This window comes from Lagenorhynchus albirostris, chromosome 11 (assembly GCF_949774975.1).
Source record: "Lagenorhynchus albirostris chromosome 11, mLagAlb1.1, whole genome shotgun sequence".
Taxonomy (NCBI): Eukaryota; Metazoa; Chordata; class Mammalia; order Artiodactyla; family Delphinidae; genus Lagenorhynchus; species Lagenorhynchus albirostris.
Genome location: NC_083105.1, coordinates 95,947,172 through 95,967,491, shown reverse-complemented (window position 1 = coordinate 95,967,491; position 20,320 = coordinate 95,947,172). Strand labels below are relative to the sequence as shown.

General features: G+C 39.2%; 1 protein-coding gene across 3 annotated transcripts in view; it reads right to left on the bottom strand.

Annotated features, from left to right (window-relative positions):
- Positions 1–3,714: 3,714 nt before the first annotated feature.
- The window catches only part of STYK1 (serine/threonine/tyrosine kinase 1), a 54,959-nt gene continuing 38,353 nt past the window's right edge, over positions 3,715–20,320 (bottom strand). For all 3 annotated transcript variants that reach the window (XM_060165465.1, XM_060165463.1, XM_060165464.1), the window contains 7 exons: positions 18,682–18,948; positions 17,779–17,960; positions 15,933–16,016; positions 11,320–11,528; positions 9,498–9,538; positions 8,733–8,829; positions 3,715–6,569 (listed from right to left, as the gene is read on the bottom strand). In XM_060165465.1, the coding sequence (XP_060021448.1) occupies positions 6,365–6,569; positions 8,733–8,829; positions 9,498–9,538; positions 11,320–11,528; positions 15,933–16,016; positions 17,779–17,960; positions 18,682–18,948 (1,085 nt within the window). In that variant the 3' untranslated portion in view covers positions 3,715–6,364. The remainder of the gene's footprint in view (positions 6,570–8,732; positions 8,830–9,497; positions 9,539–11,319; positions 11,529–15,932; positions 16,017–17,778; positions 17,961–18,681; positions 18,949–20,320) is intronic.

Sequence of the window (20,320 nt, the reverse complement as noted above, 5' to 3'; positions counted from 1 at the left end):
TAAGGAAAAAAAAAATCTTTTTAATGCTGGTAATACAGCAGAGGACACAAATCACTTTACTGGGGAAGTTGAAGAAAGGGGAAGTACCAGGGAAGGCTTGTGACAAGATGTGCTATTTGAGTTGGACCTTGTTGGGTAAATTCAGTATATGTTCAGAGGGATGGAAAAGCAAATAGCCTGAGCAAAGGTGCAGTCGTGTTACAATGCATGCCTTGGGAAAGCCAAGCATTTCAGTATAATTAGAACACAAAGTTCACAGAAGTAGAATAACCAGAAAAGCAGACTGGGCAGGTTATGTTGAGTCTGTATTAGCAATTGTATAACTGTCAATATAGAAAACTATATTAACCATTGTATAAATGTTAATATAGAAAAATTACTCAGTTCCAATATAGGCTGCCATTATGGAAAATATACAAGAAACATAAAGCACCATCCCTCATCACTAGGGTGATGAACCATTCCAGTCTGCCCAGGACCAAGGAGTTTCCTAGGATGTGGGACTTTCCATCTTAAAACCTGGAACTTCCCAGGCAAACTGGGATACGTCAGTCACTGTACTTACCACAAAAATAATCCACAGAAACTTGATCATAATATTCCATAATATCTCTGAAAATATAGGCAGTAATCCATTTGTTTTTTGTAGGGAGCCTCATGCAATCTTTGGATTTCCTAATGCATTTCCTTCCCATTTTTGGCAAATGTGCCAAGTGTTCACGCTTACCTAGGTAGAGCTACAGGTACCAGGTCTGTGACTGTGTAAATAGAGCTTATGGAATGCACAGGGTTAAGATTTTTATCTGTAACCAATTACTGTCTTTATCCCCTAAAAAGACATCTGAGCTCAAGACTAATCCTCTCTAACCCTGTTTTTAAGATGAAATGTGAAAATATACTTACTCAATCCTTCCTATAATTAACAAAAAAAGAAAAAAGAAAAAAAAAAGCCAAACTGTAGGTCTCTTGTGTCACCGTAAAGATTGGAAAGTGATAAAACATTTGTGTATTGTGGTCTTCTTGGATGTTATACACCAGAGCTATGGAAACTTTCTGAATGGCTATTGAGCACCTGAAATGTGGCTGGTGAGACTGAGGAACTGAATTTTTATTTTTAAATATTATTTAATTTGTGTGAACTTAATATTTAAATAGCCAGACATGTCTAGTGGCTATCATTTTGGACAACAAAGTTAAATAAGAACCATTTTATATGCTTTTACATGGGCTGGAAACAGAGAAAATATTTTTGGAACATTGAGAAATCTCAGTCTCAATGGCTGTAGGCTTCAAATTAGGACATACTTACTGGTAACAGCATAGTTTATTTATAAAAATAAATGTTTGGGCTGCTTAAATGAAGCCAAATGAAGAACTATTTCTGCCTTTGCTAATGCAATCTCTCTGTGGTTAGCTTAAAAAACCCTTGTGAAGTAATTAAGAAATAAACATTTCATTTTCCAACTCCAGCTGAAATGAAGTCTTAATGATTTAATCAAATACACATTATTCATTGATAAAATAATGATTTCCCATTGAAGTTTTTAAGTTTATTGCTTTCAACTTCATGATGACGAATCAAGTCAGAGGGCTAGGGTCAGAGATGATTATTTCTTCTAAGTGTTAATTTCATCTTTTAAATATTCTGATGTTTCCTATGTCTAAAATTCTCTCTTCCTTTGATCTCTCATGTCTGCTCTGTCCTCACACCTCTTTTGCCTTTTGCCCCACTATTTAAAATTATCGAATCATTCCTACTTACAATTTCCAGAAATATGTTCTGATTTTCTTGTGATAATTAGAGAAGATAGTTTTGTTTTGTTTTTTAATTTTTATTTATTTATTTGGCTGCATTGGGTCTTCGTTGCTGTATGCAGGCTTTCTCTAGTTGCGGCGAGCAGGGGCTACTCTTCGTTGCAGTGAGCGGGCTTCTCATTGTGGTGACTTCTCTTGTTGCGGAGCACAGGCTCTAGGCGCACGGGCTTCAGTTGTTGTGGCACGTAGGCTCAGTAGTTGGGGCTCGCGGGCTTTAGAGCGCAGCCTCAGTAGTTGTGGTGCACGGGCTTAGTTGTTCCGCGGCATGTGGGATCTTCCCAGACCAGGGCTCGAACCCGTGTCCCCTGCACTGGCAGGTGGATTCTTAACCACTGCGCCACCAGGCAAGCCCAAAGATAGTTGTTGTTTTCATTTGTTTTCTTTATCAGTAGCTTTTGAATAGTTTTGATTTTGTATTTACAGACAAAAACTGTTAGGGCTAGCTCATTACATTAAATGGATCAGAGTAGTAAATCAAGAATATTATATGGTCTAAAAAATTATTCTAAGGTAATTGAAATGTTTTTAAGTGTCAGAATGACTATGGTCTATTTCAGTCTTCATTCCATCCACCCACCTTTCTTTCTTCCCTTCTGTAGCAGACTTCTCTGTTTTAACCATATATGTCTTTTAAACCAGTGGTCCCCAACCTTTTTGGCACCAGGGACCGGTTTTGTGGAAGACAGCTTTTGCACGGATGCGGGGTTAGGGGATGGTCAGGCGGTAATGCGAGCAGTGCGGAGCGAGGGGGAGCGGCAGATGAAGCTTCGCTGGCTCACCTCCTGCTGTGCGGCCTGGTTCTTAACAGGAACCGCCCCCCGCCCCGCAGGGGTTGGGGACCGCTGTTTTAAACCACTCAGTGGAGTTACTTTTTTAAATGAGAAAACCACCATCATGCAGAAACACCAAAACTTCCACACCATTGTTTCTCAAATATGTTCATATATGGTGAGTGAGCACTTGAAGCTATTGCTAGATTATTACGACATGATATATTCAATTTATCGAGCATATGACAATATTATATGCTTCTAACACATAGCATAACCACTAATTCTTATTTCCAATACAAGTAAAACCAGTCTGCTAAATTAAGCATAATAGGTGATTCTCCCAGTCTTCTACTGTATTTGATACACATTTATTTGTTTAAATGAGTCATGGTAGAGCAAATATTTAACAACAGTTGTTACAGCAAGGTTAAGATTTAGAAGATTCTATTCACTAACTTTTTCTTTAGCATGGTGAAAAATATTATTATTCAATTTTAATAGAAAATACCTAAAACTAGTGTTGTGCACGAACATGATTTGAGAACTACTGGTTCAGACTATTCTAAGTTGAATTACATTGTGAAGTTTCAATGAGACGTGGTTTCCAGGTGGGCATTTGCTCAGTTCCTAGCTATTTTGCAATTTTTTTTTAACCATAAAGCATAAATTGGAAAAGCAAGACTGGGAGAGGAGGGAATCAAAACAATAAAACCCTAACCTGGATTCAACTTGATTAAATGGTAAATATTTTCATTCTTTTTTCCATTCATTAGCTTGGGAATACCTGGTATGGCTGATAAGTCAAAGATGCCAGAAATATAATTCTCCTTTGGAAAAAGCCTGGCCAAGTGAGGGAAAGACCCAGTTTCCTCTGAATAAACAATTACTATATCCAATGTTCCAGACCTATATCCAGAAAAACAAAGTTTAAAATGGCAATTGTCTGCTTCTTTGCCTCCTACCAAAACAAACATTAACATACAATGTGAGACAATTAGCAAAATATTTTAAAAATAAGATTTATTTCAAGCAACTATACTCCAATAAAATTAAAAAATATTTCTTTATTTTACCAATTTTAATTTATATTGCATTTATTTTATACTGTGTATATTTTACATCTATATATAAATTATATAATTTTAGTAGGGTTGAGTGCTCAAAATATTTTTCCTAATAAAGATATGTAATTAAAAAAATGAGGGGCACCAATTTACTACCAAATAAGTGACTTGAAGGCTTGAGTCATTCAGGATTTGTCTTTATTTCTTCCATAGAAGCTAACTTTGAGCTTTGTGTGTGGTATACAATGAATAACTATTTGAAGAATTAATATTTTTTTCCTCTTACATATTTTAAAAACTGCTCTTTTCCATTGAGTCTATTTTTGTACATGGTGGGGATTTTGAGAAGTATTCCCTCTTGGATCATCTGATCTATTCCCAGACTGTTGGTAGAGTTGATTTTTATTATTCCTAATTTACCCCTGACGGATGAGTGTCGAGTGCTACTTTGAATATCATTGGTAAAGGTGAATTCATTATTTCCCTTGCAAAAAAAAAAAAAAATACAGCGTGAAAGAGCAATGCTCAGTTTCATCATGCACCACTCTCCTCCCACTTCACTATACCTCCCTCCCACTAGCCTCCTTGCAGTTCCTCAAACTGAGCTTTTTCTTGCCTCAGAGTTTTCACATACATAATCCTTCAACTGGAACTCTCTTCTCCTCACTGTCAGGCTTACTCACCCATCCCTAAGGTCTCAGTCTAAATGCCATTTTTTCAGGGAGGTCCCCATTTTATACTCCCTTCTACTACCCTACTTTTTCTTCACAGCACTTATCACAGTTGTAATTAACAAATACCCACATAAATGTGTATATAGTATCTCTTGCTTTCTAGACTGTAAGCCAAAGCTCTCCATTTCTTTTTATCCAACACCTAGCACAGTGTCTGGCACAGTTGTCCTTAACACTCTATTCTTTGAAAATAGTTGAATAAATAAATAAATATTTTGTAAATTTGACTTAAATGAACAGCTGAGAACAATGAGATCCCATAGGACTTCATCATTTTGTGCTGAGCCATTCTTCCTCCCTTCTCTCTATTGCTGCTTACCACGCATTTAAATTCTGTCTAGTCATTGTGGTATTCCTAGAGGTGCAAGAATCATTATTCAGTTGGGCGACTCATCATGACTCCATCAGGACTCTAACTTCTGCAAGTTTTTCAACTGCCAGTCATTTTCCTATAGCAGCCTTGGATGTCCCTTCTAGAGCATCCAAGGTATTGTTTAAAATCACAGACCACGTGTTCAACTGAACTGTCATTATCATGATATTTCCAGTATTTTGAACTAGTAGGAGATGCCTGTCATCATCCACACGCTCACACAAAAATTACGACTTCCTCATTTTAGTCAAGTGGTATTTGGACCATCCCATCATCTTTAAGCATGTCCTCCCTTGCAGTGTGACTGACAGACCGAGGTTCTCTTCTTGGCCACCGTAGGTGTTAAATGAAAAAGATATGAAAGATTCTAGGCTAGTAAGGATGAGAGTAAGGAAATTAACATTTATTGAGCACATAGTATGTGTCAGATACGGTACAAATATATCCTCTCATTCAATCCTCATGACAACCCTGTGAGGTAGGTAGTATCCCCTTTTCACGCGTGAGGAATCCCTTTTCTGACAACCTAGATTGCCTCTTGAATTTTTCTGTTGTCATTAGCTTTCATTTATCTACTGTTATTCTCCCTCTTGGAGAGATTTTGGCAACTGTATAACCTGAAAAGCCTACTTTCACTCAATAAATATGAATTTAATGAAATAAGTTTCACAGTAGATCACTGGATGATTGAAAATGGGAACCTATCATCCTTCCATCTCAGGTTACATCCTTTTCTAGCCCTTTTAAAGACATCCTTGCCTACTAAGCACTTTTGCTTGACTTCCATATTTCCCATTTATTAAATACACAGTGTATTCATCATCGAACCAATTGACCCTCTGGGCTCAGTCTCCCTAGTCTCATAGGGGCCAGGAAGCCAGACTGTTGAAAAGTACATGTTGAATGTTCTTAATCATGAAATGACCCCACCAGCTTCTAGTTAAAATAGTACCAACAGGGTTCACCTACCTCAGAATTAGATCAAAGGGGACCATATTTCTCCTATATACACCTTAGGGGGAGCTCAGAAGTCTTCCTTAATGGTTCTCCTTCAGCCCTGCATGAACAGACCAGGAATGAAGTCCTGTGTGTCCTTCCTCCCCCTTCTCTCTGAAGGATGACCTTGGTCCTCATCTATACTCCTGAGCAAGTAGAACCTTCAATTTTCTTCTCATCAACTCCTTTATCAGCTTTCTCTTCCCTCATTTGATTCCAATTTTCTGGACCTTATAATAGTCTAGATAAAAGCATGTTTCAAAGGAAACCAGCCTGTGGTGGGAGGGACCAGCTTATCTGTGCCATGCTGCGACGCACACTGCAGACTTGTAAAACCTCCCTTGCATTGACACGGTCCATCCCATCTACCCTGCATCTTCAGGACTGGGATAACAGAAATGAAACTGTACTTCTCAGTCTCGAGGGTATATGCTGTGTGCAGCCTCATCTAGCATCATTTCAGGTTTCTGGGGAAATGTGTAGGGGAAGATGCAGGATCCATGTCCCATTCCTCCCTTTATGTCCCACTAGAAAGTCTTGTCTCTGTTCTTGGAGGAATTGGTTCCAAGAGTATATGATCTCCCAAAAATGTGTGCTGCCCCAGGATCTTCAAAGGATGCTATAGCTATAGGAGAGACTCTCCACGCTGACGCCTGCCACAGCTGCGTACAATTCAGGCACCACCAATTCTGGTACTTGCAACACAGCCTTGTCATTGGCAGTTCGAGCGGCAGTTTCTAGGCGTGAGTGTAGCTCTCTAAGTGAGGGGCGGCTGTCCTCACTCCAACGCCAGCAGGACTTCATGAGACCGTACCTGAAAGGAAAACAAGAGAAACAAGAGAAACTGTCTCATCTCCTAACAAACCTTAACAAAAGAAACCTATGAGTCTTTAACCTATTTCTCACTGCTGTGTCCCACATGCTTCCCAGAGAATACTGTTCCTTCTCATCCTCCTAATGCTAAGTCTCTTAATATCATCTTCTCAACAGGACCCTTTTTATAAAAGGAATGACTAAATATTTCTTAAACTACAATCAGTATGACAGAACAGGTTTTTTTTCCATTAGATTACCAAAAACTCTTAAGTGTTTTCATCTTACATGTTATTAATCTGCATCATTCCAAACCATTGCTATAACTTATCTACCAGTATGAGCTACATTACAGCAAGGAAAATAAGAAGGTATGGAATAATACGATTCATACTCATTTCAGATAATGTAATTAGATGGTTCCTTCCTTTAATCCAGGTCATTTCCCCTCTTTATTACTTAGCTTCTCTAGGAAATTGCCTTAATCGAGATAGAAGTACTTACCACCTTTAATCTGTCTTTGCTTCAATCCAGTTTCTAGAGAATTTACAACATAGCCTGTTTTCAAACACTCTTCATCAAGTCTCATTCCTGAACCTACAGTGATTTACCACTGCTCACCATATAAAGTCAACATACCACCCCCTAGCTTCTTAACATATAGTTCTTGCCTAACTGAAGCCCTCTCCTCCTGACAAGTCAGTGTCTTGCTATGCCCTAGATGTGGTTAGTAACACCCAACTCTGTCTTTGCTCATGCTCTGCCCAATTCCTTGAATATCCTTTCCTACAGATTTAAGTCTCAATTCCTTTCCTTATAAACCTCAGCATGCACTGTGTGTCCCACACTCTTTAATGTTGTACGATGAGACTTTGTAGAAGATGCTATTTTAATAATACTGCTAATGTTTTACCAAGAACTTACTTATTATAAAGGGCATGGTAGGGGAACTTAACATGCATTATTTCATTGTAGCCTCACAATAATTTTGAGGTAGGATTATCATTATACCTATTTTAAAATAAGTACACAACGCACAGTAAAGTAGTAGGACTAGGACTGAACGTGTGTCTTTCTGACTCTGTGAGATGAATCTGAGCTTTTAACCATTCTACTTATTGCCTCAAATTTTATGTTGATTTTCATGTTGTTTCTGACATCCTTGTTCAAGACCAGGTACTTTATCAGTTAAATGTCTCTCCCCAGTATCAAGGACAGCCTTTTATACACATAAAGCCTATGAGAAATATTTGTCAACAACTCCATTCTAGTATACCCAGCCAGTATCACTATACTGTGTGTATGTGTGTGTATATACACATAAAAATATATGTCAACAGTTATGATATTTAACAGTTTTAACATGCTTGATGCTGTAACTGTTAATGTTGGGAAACCCAGGTGCTGGAAATTTACCCTTTCAGTGCTGAAAAATTTACAAAATAGCAACAACTTTAATAGAAATGTATATTAATATATTAACTCCTGTCTTCTTAAAAATAATTTAACCTTTTCTTATGTTCTATAACAACCTTTTTTTGTACTTTATTGGTTATAAAATTCTGAATGTAATTTTGAATTTTTCCATTTTCTGCCTCTACGTTAGTTCACCAACTGTCCCTTTCTGCTGACAATTTGATATCCTCCTCCTCCTGCCTCATTTCTTCTCACCCCCACTTTTGGTTGGCTTCCAACATGCTTAGAACTGGGAAAACAGATAATCAATATGTTTTTAAGTTAAATATTAAATAGGAACCAGTGAGTAACTGTAGTGCAATGGATTTTATGACAACTATATTAGAACTGAAGCCAGTAGTCTCTAACTGAGACTGACATTTAAATAGATAAAACACTACTGTATTTGCATTGGATTTGGTCTATTTTAAAAGCTTCCAGAAGAACTAAGCTTTAACAATGTTAGCAAACTTAAATTTCTAACATAGTACTCAGTGGTTGCCTCAATATTTTGTGTGTGTGTATGTATACACACATACATATGATATACATATACGTGTACATCGTATATGTGAGCAGATGTGTTTTACTGCAGAGGTTTGGTTTAGGGTTGTACATTAGCACACAAAGGACAGCTGAGGGTCATCTGCGCCACTTTGAAAGGAGCACGACTGATGAAGAGCAAAAAAAGATTTTAAAAACCATTTACATGGTGTGTGTGCAGCTACTGGGTCTCTTCATGATTTTCCTTCTTTGGAGATGCTGTAGGATGCTGGTAGGAGGAATTTCAGGATATGGAGGTGCCCCTGTTGGTATGGAAAGAATGAGAGTAGTAAGAGAACTTAAGGGTCCTCAGAATATAAAGTATAACTAACACTACTCTCTATCCACCTGGGCTAATTACCTGCAAAAGTATAGCCATAGAAAAACTAATAGATATAATATAATTGCTCCCTGGTGATCAAGTAAGGATATAGCTTAGAGAATTTTGGGAAAAAAGAGATGGGGGTGGGTACTGATAACTTAGCAGAACGTTGAGTGTTTAGGAAAGTAACAAAATAAAGTAAAGTGAGACATAAGATAATCTGCCCTCTACTTCCCAAACATGAGAAGGTGCTATAGTTTCTCCATCAAGTGGATTAATAAATCTAAAGACAATATTTTTGTTTATGCAAAAGATCATCCTTGGAATCATCCTTGGATTTTAAAACCTCCCATGGAATTGGTAAAGTGTTGAGGGAAAGAAAGAGAAAGAAAGCAAAAGAAAGTTAAAAACAGAAGAGGGAAGGAGAGAGAGAGGGAGGGAATCAAGACATTACAAGACTATCTCAAAACTCAGGATTCTATGTCAACTCAGTTCAACCTTCAGAGATTGTACCGAAACCCCTTCTCATAGCAAATGTCATCCACCACCCAAATAAACATCCTTGTATATTTTTGTATAGGTGCACACTACTTTGGGGATCCTCCTTACCTAGAGTCACCATCTCGTAGAGCAGTATCCCAAAAGACCAGCTGTAAAAGAAACAAGGCCATGGATTTAATTTCTATTTCTGCCTTTCGTAAAGACAGCTCACTTAAGTACCAGAGGCCTTCAGTAAGAACCCCATTACAAAGGCAATGAAAGGGAATCAAGGGTGACTGATACAATAAGCAATGAGGTAGTGCCATTAGAAAGCATTTCTGTCCAATCCCCTTAGAATCTAATCTATTTGAGTACTGAATTTATGTCTCCTTTTTTCTATATTACACATTAATAGATATTTACCATTATTTGCTAAATTGTGAGTGTTTGTGCAAACATGCAAACATATTCACCCAAACATACAGAAATTCCCCTCTGCATCTTTTTCATCCTTTCCATTTCTCCCTGCTGAAATTCTAGCCTTTATTCTTAGCTCAAGGCCAAGCAAGTTTTATCATTTATCTACTATTTCCTCAGTAGATCTAATTGCCCAAACCTAGGAAAAATATTAACATAACAAGTTTTATACATAATTGGAGTAGGCATTTGCCTAAGCAATATGATTCAAGAGATGTATATTTCACTATTCTATAATATCATCATTAAATGAGCAATATTTCCCAGTTAAGCTCTCAAAGCTGCCAGACCTCTATTCAAAAGGACATGTCAGCATAACAGCAATGAAATAAAAAAGCAGTCTTCTGGGGACTTCCCTGGAGGGCCAGTGGTTAAGATGCTGCACTTCCATTGCAGGGGGGCATGGGTTCTATCCCTGGTCGGGGAACTAAGCTCCCACATGCCGCGCAGCACAGCCAAAAAATAAATAAATAAAATAAAAAAGCAGTCTCTTAATTGACTCACCACATCAACTGATGTTCTAAATTTCCCCCGCAACTCATAACATTCATGGCTAGTAAGATATTCTATATTATGTTTATGTGCTCCTCCGAGCAGTTGAGTTATATGGCTACCAAAAGTCAATCGCACTTCTTTACAATCCTGTTTATGCCAATCCTACATGTAACTGTAATTATGTAAGCAATTAAATATTACGTAAGCTGATTAAATATACATGCCCAAAGCATCAGCTCCCTGAAAACTAGATTGAATGCTCTGAAAATATTCTGTAAAACCAAGCTGCTAAAAAGAAAGTGTTGTCACATTGCGTGGGTGAGACAACTGTAGAAAACTGGGAAAAAATTAACACTAAGTGTCTGTAGTCAAACTGCGTCACAAGCGTTTTCAAGTTTCCCACTCTATTTAGAGTCATCCCAAACGGAAACTCAAAAGTAATTCATTATGGTTGCTACTTATACAAGAAACACAACACGTAACTTCATTTAGCATAGCAGGTCTATCCCCTTGGCCCTCCTCCAAAAGACTGATAATTAAATATCTATTTATATGTTTTAAGTTAAAATAAATTGAATATACACACACATAGGTACTTATTTTAATAAGTCCTAGTTTAACTCAACTTTTGATTAAGCGGACCTACCTCTTTCAGATAAAACTAGATAAACAGATAAAACTCTACCAGATTAAGTCCTCAGATACTAGCATGAATAATCTATTCATTTTTTTTCTCTCCTAATTAAGGTTTCTAATCTAACACAGAGGGAATACTTCAAAAGGCACTAAAAGGATTGCAGGCAGATGCCAAGTATGAGCTCTGCCACATAACACGCATTTTTGCTTGAGAGGCTGACTTCTCAGTAGACATTTCATGTGGAGACATAATTGACAATAGACCCAGTCATGTTCATGAGCTGGAGGACACCTGGGTCGAGAAAGGAAGAAATCCATAGGGCAGGGCAGGAACAAACCATACATGTCTCCTTTGATGCCAGCTGGTCTCAGCAGAAGCCGTTCTGGGGCGAGCCACTTGAGAGGTACGATGCGAGTAGACGAGATGGCCCCTCGGGAGTGGACTTCATAAGCCAGGCCCAGTCCGCAGAGCTTAGCAGTGAGATCACACTGGATCAGGATATTCCTGGCTGCCACATCCCCATGGAACAGATGCTTATCCTGGAGAAATTCCTGTCAACATGAGATCAAAGATGGATCAGCTCTCTGAGGTCATGGCTTAGGTCACAGATAAAGAGAAACAAACCCTTGAAAAGAAAAGTATATTTTCTACTCTGAACAAGCCTCATTAATAATGACATATCGCTTCCAAGTATTTATTAACTTTTTAATTAATTTTTATTTATTTATTTTTGGCTGTGTTGGATCTTGGTTGCTACACGTGGACTTTCTCTAGTTGCAGCGAGCAGGGGCTTATTGTGGTGGCTTCTCTTGTTGCAGAGCACGGGATCTAGGCACGCGGGCTTCAGTAGTTGTGGCATGCGGGCTCAGTAGTTGTGGCTCTTGCGGCATGCGGGCTTAGTTGCTCCACAGCACGTGGGATCTTCCTGGACCAGGGATGGAACCTGTGTCCCCTGCATTGGCAGGCAGATTCCTAACCACTGCGCCACCAGGGAAGTCCGGCTTCCAAGTATTTATAATGAATCAGACATGTTTGCATTGTGTTTAAGATTAGCAAACTGATACCAATACTTCATTCCTTTTTTTAAAAAAATTAAAAGACTTTTTTTTTAAAGAGTTGTTTTAGGTTGACAGCAAAATTGAGTGGAAAATCCAGAGCACTCCCACATCCCTTCCCTCCCACTTCCTAGTTTCCTCTATTATTAACAACTAGCATCAGTGTGATACATTTGTTACAACTGATGAACTGATACTGATACACTATTTTCAACTGAAGTCCAGAGTTTACTTCAGGGTTCACTTTTCGCATTGTACATTCTCTGGGGTTTGACAAATGATTTACACATTTTGGATACGTTGATATACCCTTATATTTTTGAAGACACATTTATTAGTAAATACACTAGCTTTGCTTTAAAACAAACAAATAAAGTTTAGCAAACAGCAAATAATCCAAATAACATTTGTACTGGGTTTGGAAATTATAATCTCCTACTCTGACCCTGACCCTGGCCTGATTTTCCTCTCAGATAGGACCCAGCTAGACAAGGGGAAGGAGAGTAGGTTTCAAGTTTCTAGCAGCAGTCTCCCAAACAGGGTAATATATACATAGCAAAATTGAGTGTCATAATAATAAATTTATATACAGTTTTACATCCTCTCATTTTGTCCCTAAAATAACTAGATGAGGTGAGTTAGGGAAGTAACTTTCAGATAAATCTAAATGATTATATAAGGTCACACTGGTACTAAGTGGTAGTGACCAGAACCCAGTATTCTAATTCATAGGAAGTACTACAAATTCTACTAATACTTTTCAGGCCAGGCTGCAAATCAGAATTGCCTGAGAGATTTATAAATTCATAAGGTTTTCTCTCCGGATTTATTTAACCAAAATCTAGGAAGAGGGACCTGATAACCTATCTTTTTAAGAAGTATCAAAATGATTATAGCACAGCCAAGAAGACATTTGAGAACCACTGCACCTGAATGACACTGATGTGTTGAAATTTCCCCCAACATCACGGTGTTCAAGGCATACAGAGATGCTGAAAAACTATACATGACTGAAGCGCTAGAGACTGAGGTCTATGATTACTAAACAAGAATGGTGTGAAAAAATAAAAGGTGAGGGTGGTAATTTCCAGTCATTGATGGTGAAGCAAACAGTGACTAGCAGGGATTTTTTGGTTTTTTGGTTTTTTGTCTCAGGTGAGGTCTCAGAACAAAGATATTATACTGTAATGAGAAGAATTGAAGAATGTACTGATCTTGAGGTTGTTAAAAGTTAGAAAAAATAGTATGATATTGCCTTATACCTGGTAACCTTGGGCTCTCAGGAATGCTCCAGTGTGATCACTGCATCTCTATGGGGCACCCCTGCAATTATGGTTCAGAATACAAGGTAAGCCCTGTCCTGATACCCTAACTTTTTATTGAAGTATAGTTGATTTACAGTGTTGTGTTAGTTTCAGATGTACAGCAAAGTGATTCAGATATATATGTATATATATATGTATATGTGTATATGTATATATACACACATATACATATATATATATTCTTTTTCAGATTCTTTTCCATTATGGGTTATTACAAGATATTGAATATAGTTCCCTGTGGTATACAGTAGGTCCTTGTTGTTTATCTGTTTTATATATGGTGTGTATCTGTTAATCCCAAACTCCTCACTTATCCCTCCTCTCCCCTTTCCCCTCTGGTAATCATAAGTTTGTATTCAATGCTGTGAGTCTATTTCTGTTTTTTAAATAGTTCACTTGTCCTGATACCCTAACTTTTTTTTTTTTTTTTTGCGGTACGCAGACCTCTCACTGCTGTGGCCTCTCCCGTTGCGGAGCACAGGCTCCAGACGCGCAGGCTCAGCAGCCATGGCTCACGGGCCCAGCCGCTCCGCGGCATGTGGGATCCTCCCGGACCGGGGCACGAACCCGTGTCCCCTGCATCGGCAGGCAGACTCTCAACCACTGCGCCACCAGGGAAGCCCCTGATACCCTAACTTTATCAAGGAAATATACCAACTAGGCCATCCAAACACCATAGTTAACATTTATTTATATGATGTGCTCACTCCCTCGCTCCATGAGAACTTCAACTAACTTTTTCTCACTTCATCACCTCTTTTTTCCTAAGCTTTCTCTGATTCCTTTTATATCCCTTGTATATTTCATACCTCAAGGTGGCAAGATATATCAAATACTAAAATAGTAGCTTCACAGAGCCCTGATTTTCCGTAACTAATTTTAAACACAATTATCTAAATAATTTCATAGGAATAGTCATCTAAATTTCCTGAGTAATTCTGGTAAAGGTAACTTTTTTTTTTCTTAAACCTTGAGTTCTTTCTCTTCCCTGTTTATTTAGGTTAGTTTAAAATAAAGAAATGCTCTCACCTCTGCCCCTTCTTTTTTATTCCTCCTTTTCCACTTGTTCCTTGTTCTTTTTAAAGTATCTGTAACTCCTATCACATTCAGTATCGAAGCAAATCTACAATCTAACATGTTCTGAACTAGTATTTCTTGTTTTACAGGTATAAATTATAAGCTTCCTTCTGGTTCTGTAGCCTTTCACCCATTCAGTTTCTATTCCCATTTCTTCTCCCAACTTGCTTCCCCTTTCCCCTTTTACATCTGTTAACATTAGTATATATCTGGAAGTATGTGGACATACAGCTCTTGGCCCTGGTTTTTTACCCTTAAGACTGAGAAACCTTTTAAAACCCTTCCTGTTCCTTCTTTTTTTAAAAAAAAATAATAAATTTATTTATTTTTGGCTGCGTTGGGTCTTCATTGTTGCACCTGGGCTTTCTCTAGTTGCTGCAAGCAGGGGCTACTCTTCATTGTGATGCACAGGCCTCTCATCGCGGTGGTGTCTCCTGTTGGGGAGCACAGGCTCGAGGCGCACGGGCTTCAGTAGTTGTGGCATGCAGGCTCAGTAGATGTGGCTTATGGGCTCTAGAGCACAGGCTCAGTAATTGTGGCACACGGGCTTAGTTGCTCCGTGGCAGGTGGGATCTTCCCAGGGCTCGAACCTGTGTCCCTTGTGTTGGCAAGCGGATTCCCAACCACTGCGCCACCAGGGAAGCCCCCTTGTTCCTTCTTAAAACCCTAAATTGGGACTTCCCTGGTGGCACAGTGGTTGAGACTCTGTGCTCCCAATGCAGGGGGACTGGGTTTGATCCCTAGTCTGGGAACTAGATCCTACATGCATGCTGCAACTAAGAGTTCGCATGCCACAACTAAGAAGCTGCAACTAAGGAGCCCGCCTGCTGCAATGAAGAAGCCCAGGGCTTCCCTGGTGGCACAGTGGTTGAGAATCTGCCTGCTAATGCAGGGGACACGGGTTCGAGCCCTGGTCTGGGAGGATCCCACATGCCATGGAGCAACTAGGCCCGTGAGCCACAACTACTGAGCCTGCGCGTCTGGAGCCTGTGCTCTGCAACAAGAAAAGCTGCGATAGTGAGAGGCCCCCGCACCACGATGAAGAGTGGCCCCCGCTTAACACAACTAGAGAAAGCCCTCGCACAGAAACGAAGACGCAACACAGCAAAAATAAATTAATAAACTCCTACCCCCAACATCTTCTTTAAAAAAAAAAAAGAAGCCCACGTAACGCAACTAAGAAGCCAGTGAGCTACAACTAAGGAGCTCCCCTGCCACAACTAAGATCCGATGTAACCAAATAAATAAATATTAAAAAAAAAAACTTTAAACTGACTACTTTCTTCCTAGAATTACCAATCCTGAATTATATTATCTAAATAATTTCATGAAAGAATTGAAAACAATTTATTGGTGCTTGAGTTTCCGTCCCCTATCTTCCATCTGATTTCCTTTATAATATATACCCCATTTGAGAGCATAACTGAGAAGTATGACATTAAATACCAAGCTAACAAGAAAAATCACTGCCATCTGTTGTCATTTCTCCAAGCCTTACCACAGCCAAAAGGACCTGCTTCCCTATGTGATATATTTGTTTTTCTGTGAGGTCATACGGAAGGCCATCCATGGTCATCACATCCTAAATAGATAGAGAAAAAAGCAGTATATCAAAATGACATGAACAGATCTGAAAGAAAAGCTAGGGGCAGAGATATTCTTAAATGCAGTTATCAAAGCTAAGGAAAATACACAAAAATATAAGGACTATAAGATTCAAGGACAGATGATATGAGAGATTCTCAGATATGCAGAGAAGTACCATGATTTATTGGACCAGAAAAACAGTAAAGAATGTAGGTGAATAGCAGAATGAAGAACAGAATAGCAGGTAAGAAAGACAAGTATATATAAGACTATCCATTGGATAAAGCAGCAATCTTCCTAGGGCAGAACGTGTGTGTGTGTGTGTGTGTGTGTGTGTGTGTGTGTGTGTGTGAGAGAGAGAGAGAGAGAGAGAGATTAATTAAGCACATTAACTCAACACATCTGGACTGAATGCCTACTATGTGCCAGATTCCATCTTAGGACCTCAGAATACAGAAGTGAGCAAAATAAATATGTCTACGCCTTCTGGAGCTTATTCTGTGGCAAACACATGTGAATCAAAATAAAATAATCACACATAAATACATGGTTACATATCTATAAGTGCCATGAAAGAAATGTAAAAGAGATCACATGATGGTGGAGGAAAGAGAGCTGATTCAGTTGGAGAAGCAAGGAAAGCTCTTGACGAGATCCGAAGAGTGAGTGGCCATTGACCCTACAAAGAAGGGAAAGGGAGAGAAGTCTGGTGTAATGAGAAAAGCATGTGAAAACAATCTGAAATAGAGAGGCATGCAGTCTGAAAAATAAAAAGAAACAAGTGAGGTTAGGGCACAGACCAAGTGACAGATGGATAACCTCTTAAAAAGTTTAAAATCTCATGATGTGCACATTGTCCTATTTGCATCACTGGGTGGAAGAAGTCAACAAGGTCTCTTTTTCATACACATTTAGTAATACAATGATCAGCCTACCTAGGAGGCTTGATTAATATTGAACTTTGTTCAGCAGCAAGTGACGAGCTAACTAGGAAAACATGGAGCACTTCAAAAAGAGGAGTAGACAGAGAAGTGGTGAAATTGGAAGGAATAGGACTTGCACTTTAGCCTGGAAATTTCTGAACATTTAAATTTTTCAAAATATGAATTGGAGATATACAAACTTGCAGGCTGAAATTCTCCTTAACTCAGCTTCCGCACACTAGGGTGATGTTACAGAATGGAAAATATACTTGACACTAACAACAAAATTATTACTAACAGTAGTTAGGTTGTTATGCAATTATCATTAAAACAGCTACTATTTTGAGTGCTTAATATGTTCCAATCACTATGTTTTTACAGACATAATTTCCTTGAATTTTAATAAGTATTTATTATTACTCCCACTTTACAGATTCCGAAAACTCAGACTCAGAGAGGTGATTTGCCCAAAGTCACATAGCTTGTAGGAGATGGAGCCCAAAGTCCATTCTCTAAATCTGCACTGCCCAATATGGTAGCCATTACCCACATATGCCTATTTAAACATACATTATTTAAAATTAAATAAATTTGAAAATTCAGTTTCTTAATCATATCAGCCTCATTTCAAGGGTTCTGTAGCCACATGTGATTAGTGGCTACCATATTGGACAGAGCAGATATTCCATCATCACTAAAAATTCTATTGGTTGGTGATAATCACTCTGTTATGCTATTATAATGTCTCTCTCATTTGTCAGGCTAATTGACATGTGAACAGCTAATAAGCCAGGTCATGCCTTTCCTTCCCAACACCTCTACCCTACCACTTACCCGGCGACAGGTCCAGAGAAAGCTGAGCAGGTCCCCCTGGGCCACATCCTCCAACACCATATAGAGCGGCAGCCCTTCTGTGCAGCAGCCTTCCAGCTGTACCAGGTTCTTGTGCTTCCCCAGGTACTGATAGAACTGGATTTGCCCTAAGAACTCCTGCACCTCTTGGAGCCCAGCTGGTTCTGTGGAGGACAGAAGAACCATGGGGAGTGAGCAGTCAGAGTATCACCAATAAAATGGGGGTTCAAGTCAGGAAGCAACCTCAGATGATAAATTTCAAGGCTCCAAAGGGGAGTGAGTGTAGACAAAAGGTAAAAAGAAAGAGAATCAATTAGAAGATGATCTTCAATGTCACTGATCTTTTGTCAAAGGTAACATAGAACCGTAGGTCTTTAGAACTGGTGGGCTTTCCTCTGCCTAATAGACAAGTGTTCTGTTCACATTAAAATATTATCACACATTAACATATTACCACTTCTAGACCTTTGGATTAATATTCTTGCTAATCCTATCCTTGTTCTGTTTTATGTATCCATCATTACTGGTCCATATCAATGAGTATCAGCAAAAAGAAGAAAAATGCAGTAACTAGAAAAGATATCAAAACAGTGAAGAAAAATGAAGAAACCACCACAAAATCCTCATTCAAGTAATATGTAATATGGAAAAATCAGTTTTAACAGCCTTGATAGGCAAGGTTGAGCTAGGGAAAGACTGAAAGAAGAACCTTTCTGTTTCAGAGTTTTTACTTTCTATTCCCTTCTTATTCTGTGCCCAATTGTGACCACAACTATCTGTTGATTAACATCTTAATGTCTGCAAAGCCTGTTAGCATTCACTGTTGAGGGCTCACAGTAAAAACAAGTTAAAAGAGAAAAGGAAGTCCAACACTTCTCCTTTTACCTTTTAAAGCCTTGAGGACAACACTCTTGGGCTCATCAGGGTCCCCAGTATACATCTTGGTTCGGTAGATGGTCCCAAAACTACCATTGTGGATTTGCTCCAGAACTTCAGAGAGGTGCTCCCGGGGCACCTGCAGCTTAGCCAGGGCATGTGTGGAAGTTCGTAGAAGGCTTTCCACCGATGTCTCCTTAAGTGGTACAAACACACTTCCTTCAGGTCTTGCTGCTTCCCAGCTTAGGCCCCTAGATGCAGGCACGTGGGCAACACCTAAAACAAAGAGGTGGTACCAACAAGCTTTTTCCTAGCCTAGGGACTCCAAGAAAGCAGAACCTGGAAAAAACCATCAAGGAGTCCCTTCAGCAATTTTCTCTCTGGCCAATGTGAGGATACCTTCTGATGCTTCCCTATGAACCAGCATCAATACAAACCTTGTAGAATTTACGTAATAATCCCATTACTTCTAAGACAACTGGAGATGGACCTCTGAAAATGGGTAACGACATTTCATTTCAGTCTTCCTCAGGATTACAGATCAGTATGAGTATAGTATGAAGACAATTAAGGAAGTTACTGAATAGGTATTCAAACCACAGACACCTAAATGTGGTGGTAACTGCCAGTGGAGACTATCATTGAAGTCAATCAAACAGCTTCCCAAGGTGGAGGGTAGGTATGGATAACTACTCAACTCTGAGCAAAAGTTATTCCTCCCTCAAGTTGTCCCCAAAATCAAATTATTCCATATTTCCAAGAGTCTCAGTCAAAAAATTCTTTTGGTACTTTCCCCCTTTCTAAACCAGCTTTTCTCCATTAGAGAAGAGAGATTCACTCTTTTTATTAAGTCTTTATTCATTCATGAATTCATCCATTGATTCAACAAATATCACCTCCTCTGTGCCAGGCACTGTTCTAGGTGATAGGAAGAGGCAAAGTCCAGATTCTCATGAAGATTACCATCTAGTGGTAGGAGAGAGGAAGCAGATAATAATATACTAGGTAAGGAGCGTTATGGAGGAAAAGAGGGGAAGAAGGAGCATCAGTTATGCAATTTTATGTTTGAAGGTCAGGAAAGGTCTTTCTGAGAAGATGACTTTTGAGAAATAGAAGCAATTTGAGAGCAAACCATACTGGTATCAGGAAGAAGTGCAGAGGTTGAGGAAGGAGCATTTTTGACATATTTGAGGAAGAGTAATGAAATCAGTGCCCCTGGAACCAAGGGGAAAACTGGAGGGTTACAGGAGATGAGGCCAGAGAGGGCCCAGATCATGTAAGACCATTAAAAGAAATTTGTCTTGTACTTCCCTGGGGGCACAGTGGCTAAGAATCCGCCTGCCCATGCAGGGCACACAGGTTCGAGCCCTGGTCCAAGAAGATCCCATATGCCGCAGAGCAACTAACCCCGTGCGCCACAACTACTGAGCCTGTGCTATAGAGCCCACAAGCCACAACTACTGAAGCCCGTGCGCCTAGAGCCCATGCTCCGCAACAAGAGAAGCCACCGCAATGAGAAGTCCGCGCACCGCAACGAAGAGTAGCCCCAGCTCACCACAACTAGAGAAAGCCTGCGTGCAGCAACAAAGACCCAACACAGCCCCAAAAATTAATTAATTATTTTAAAAAAGAATTTTGTCTTTTTGCA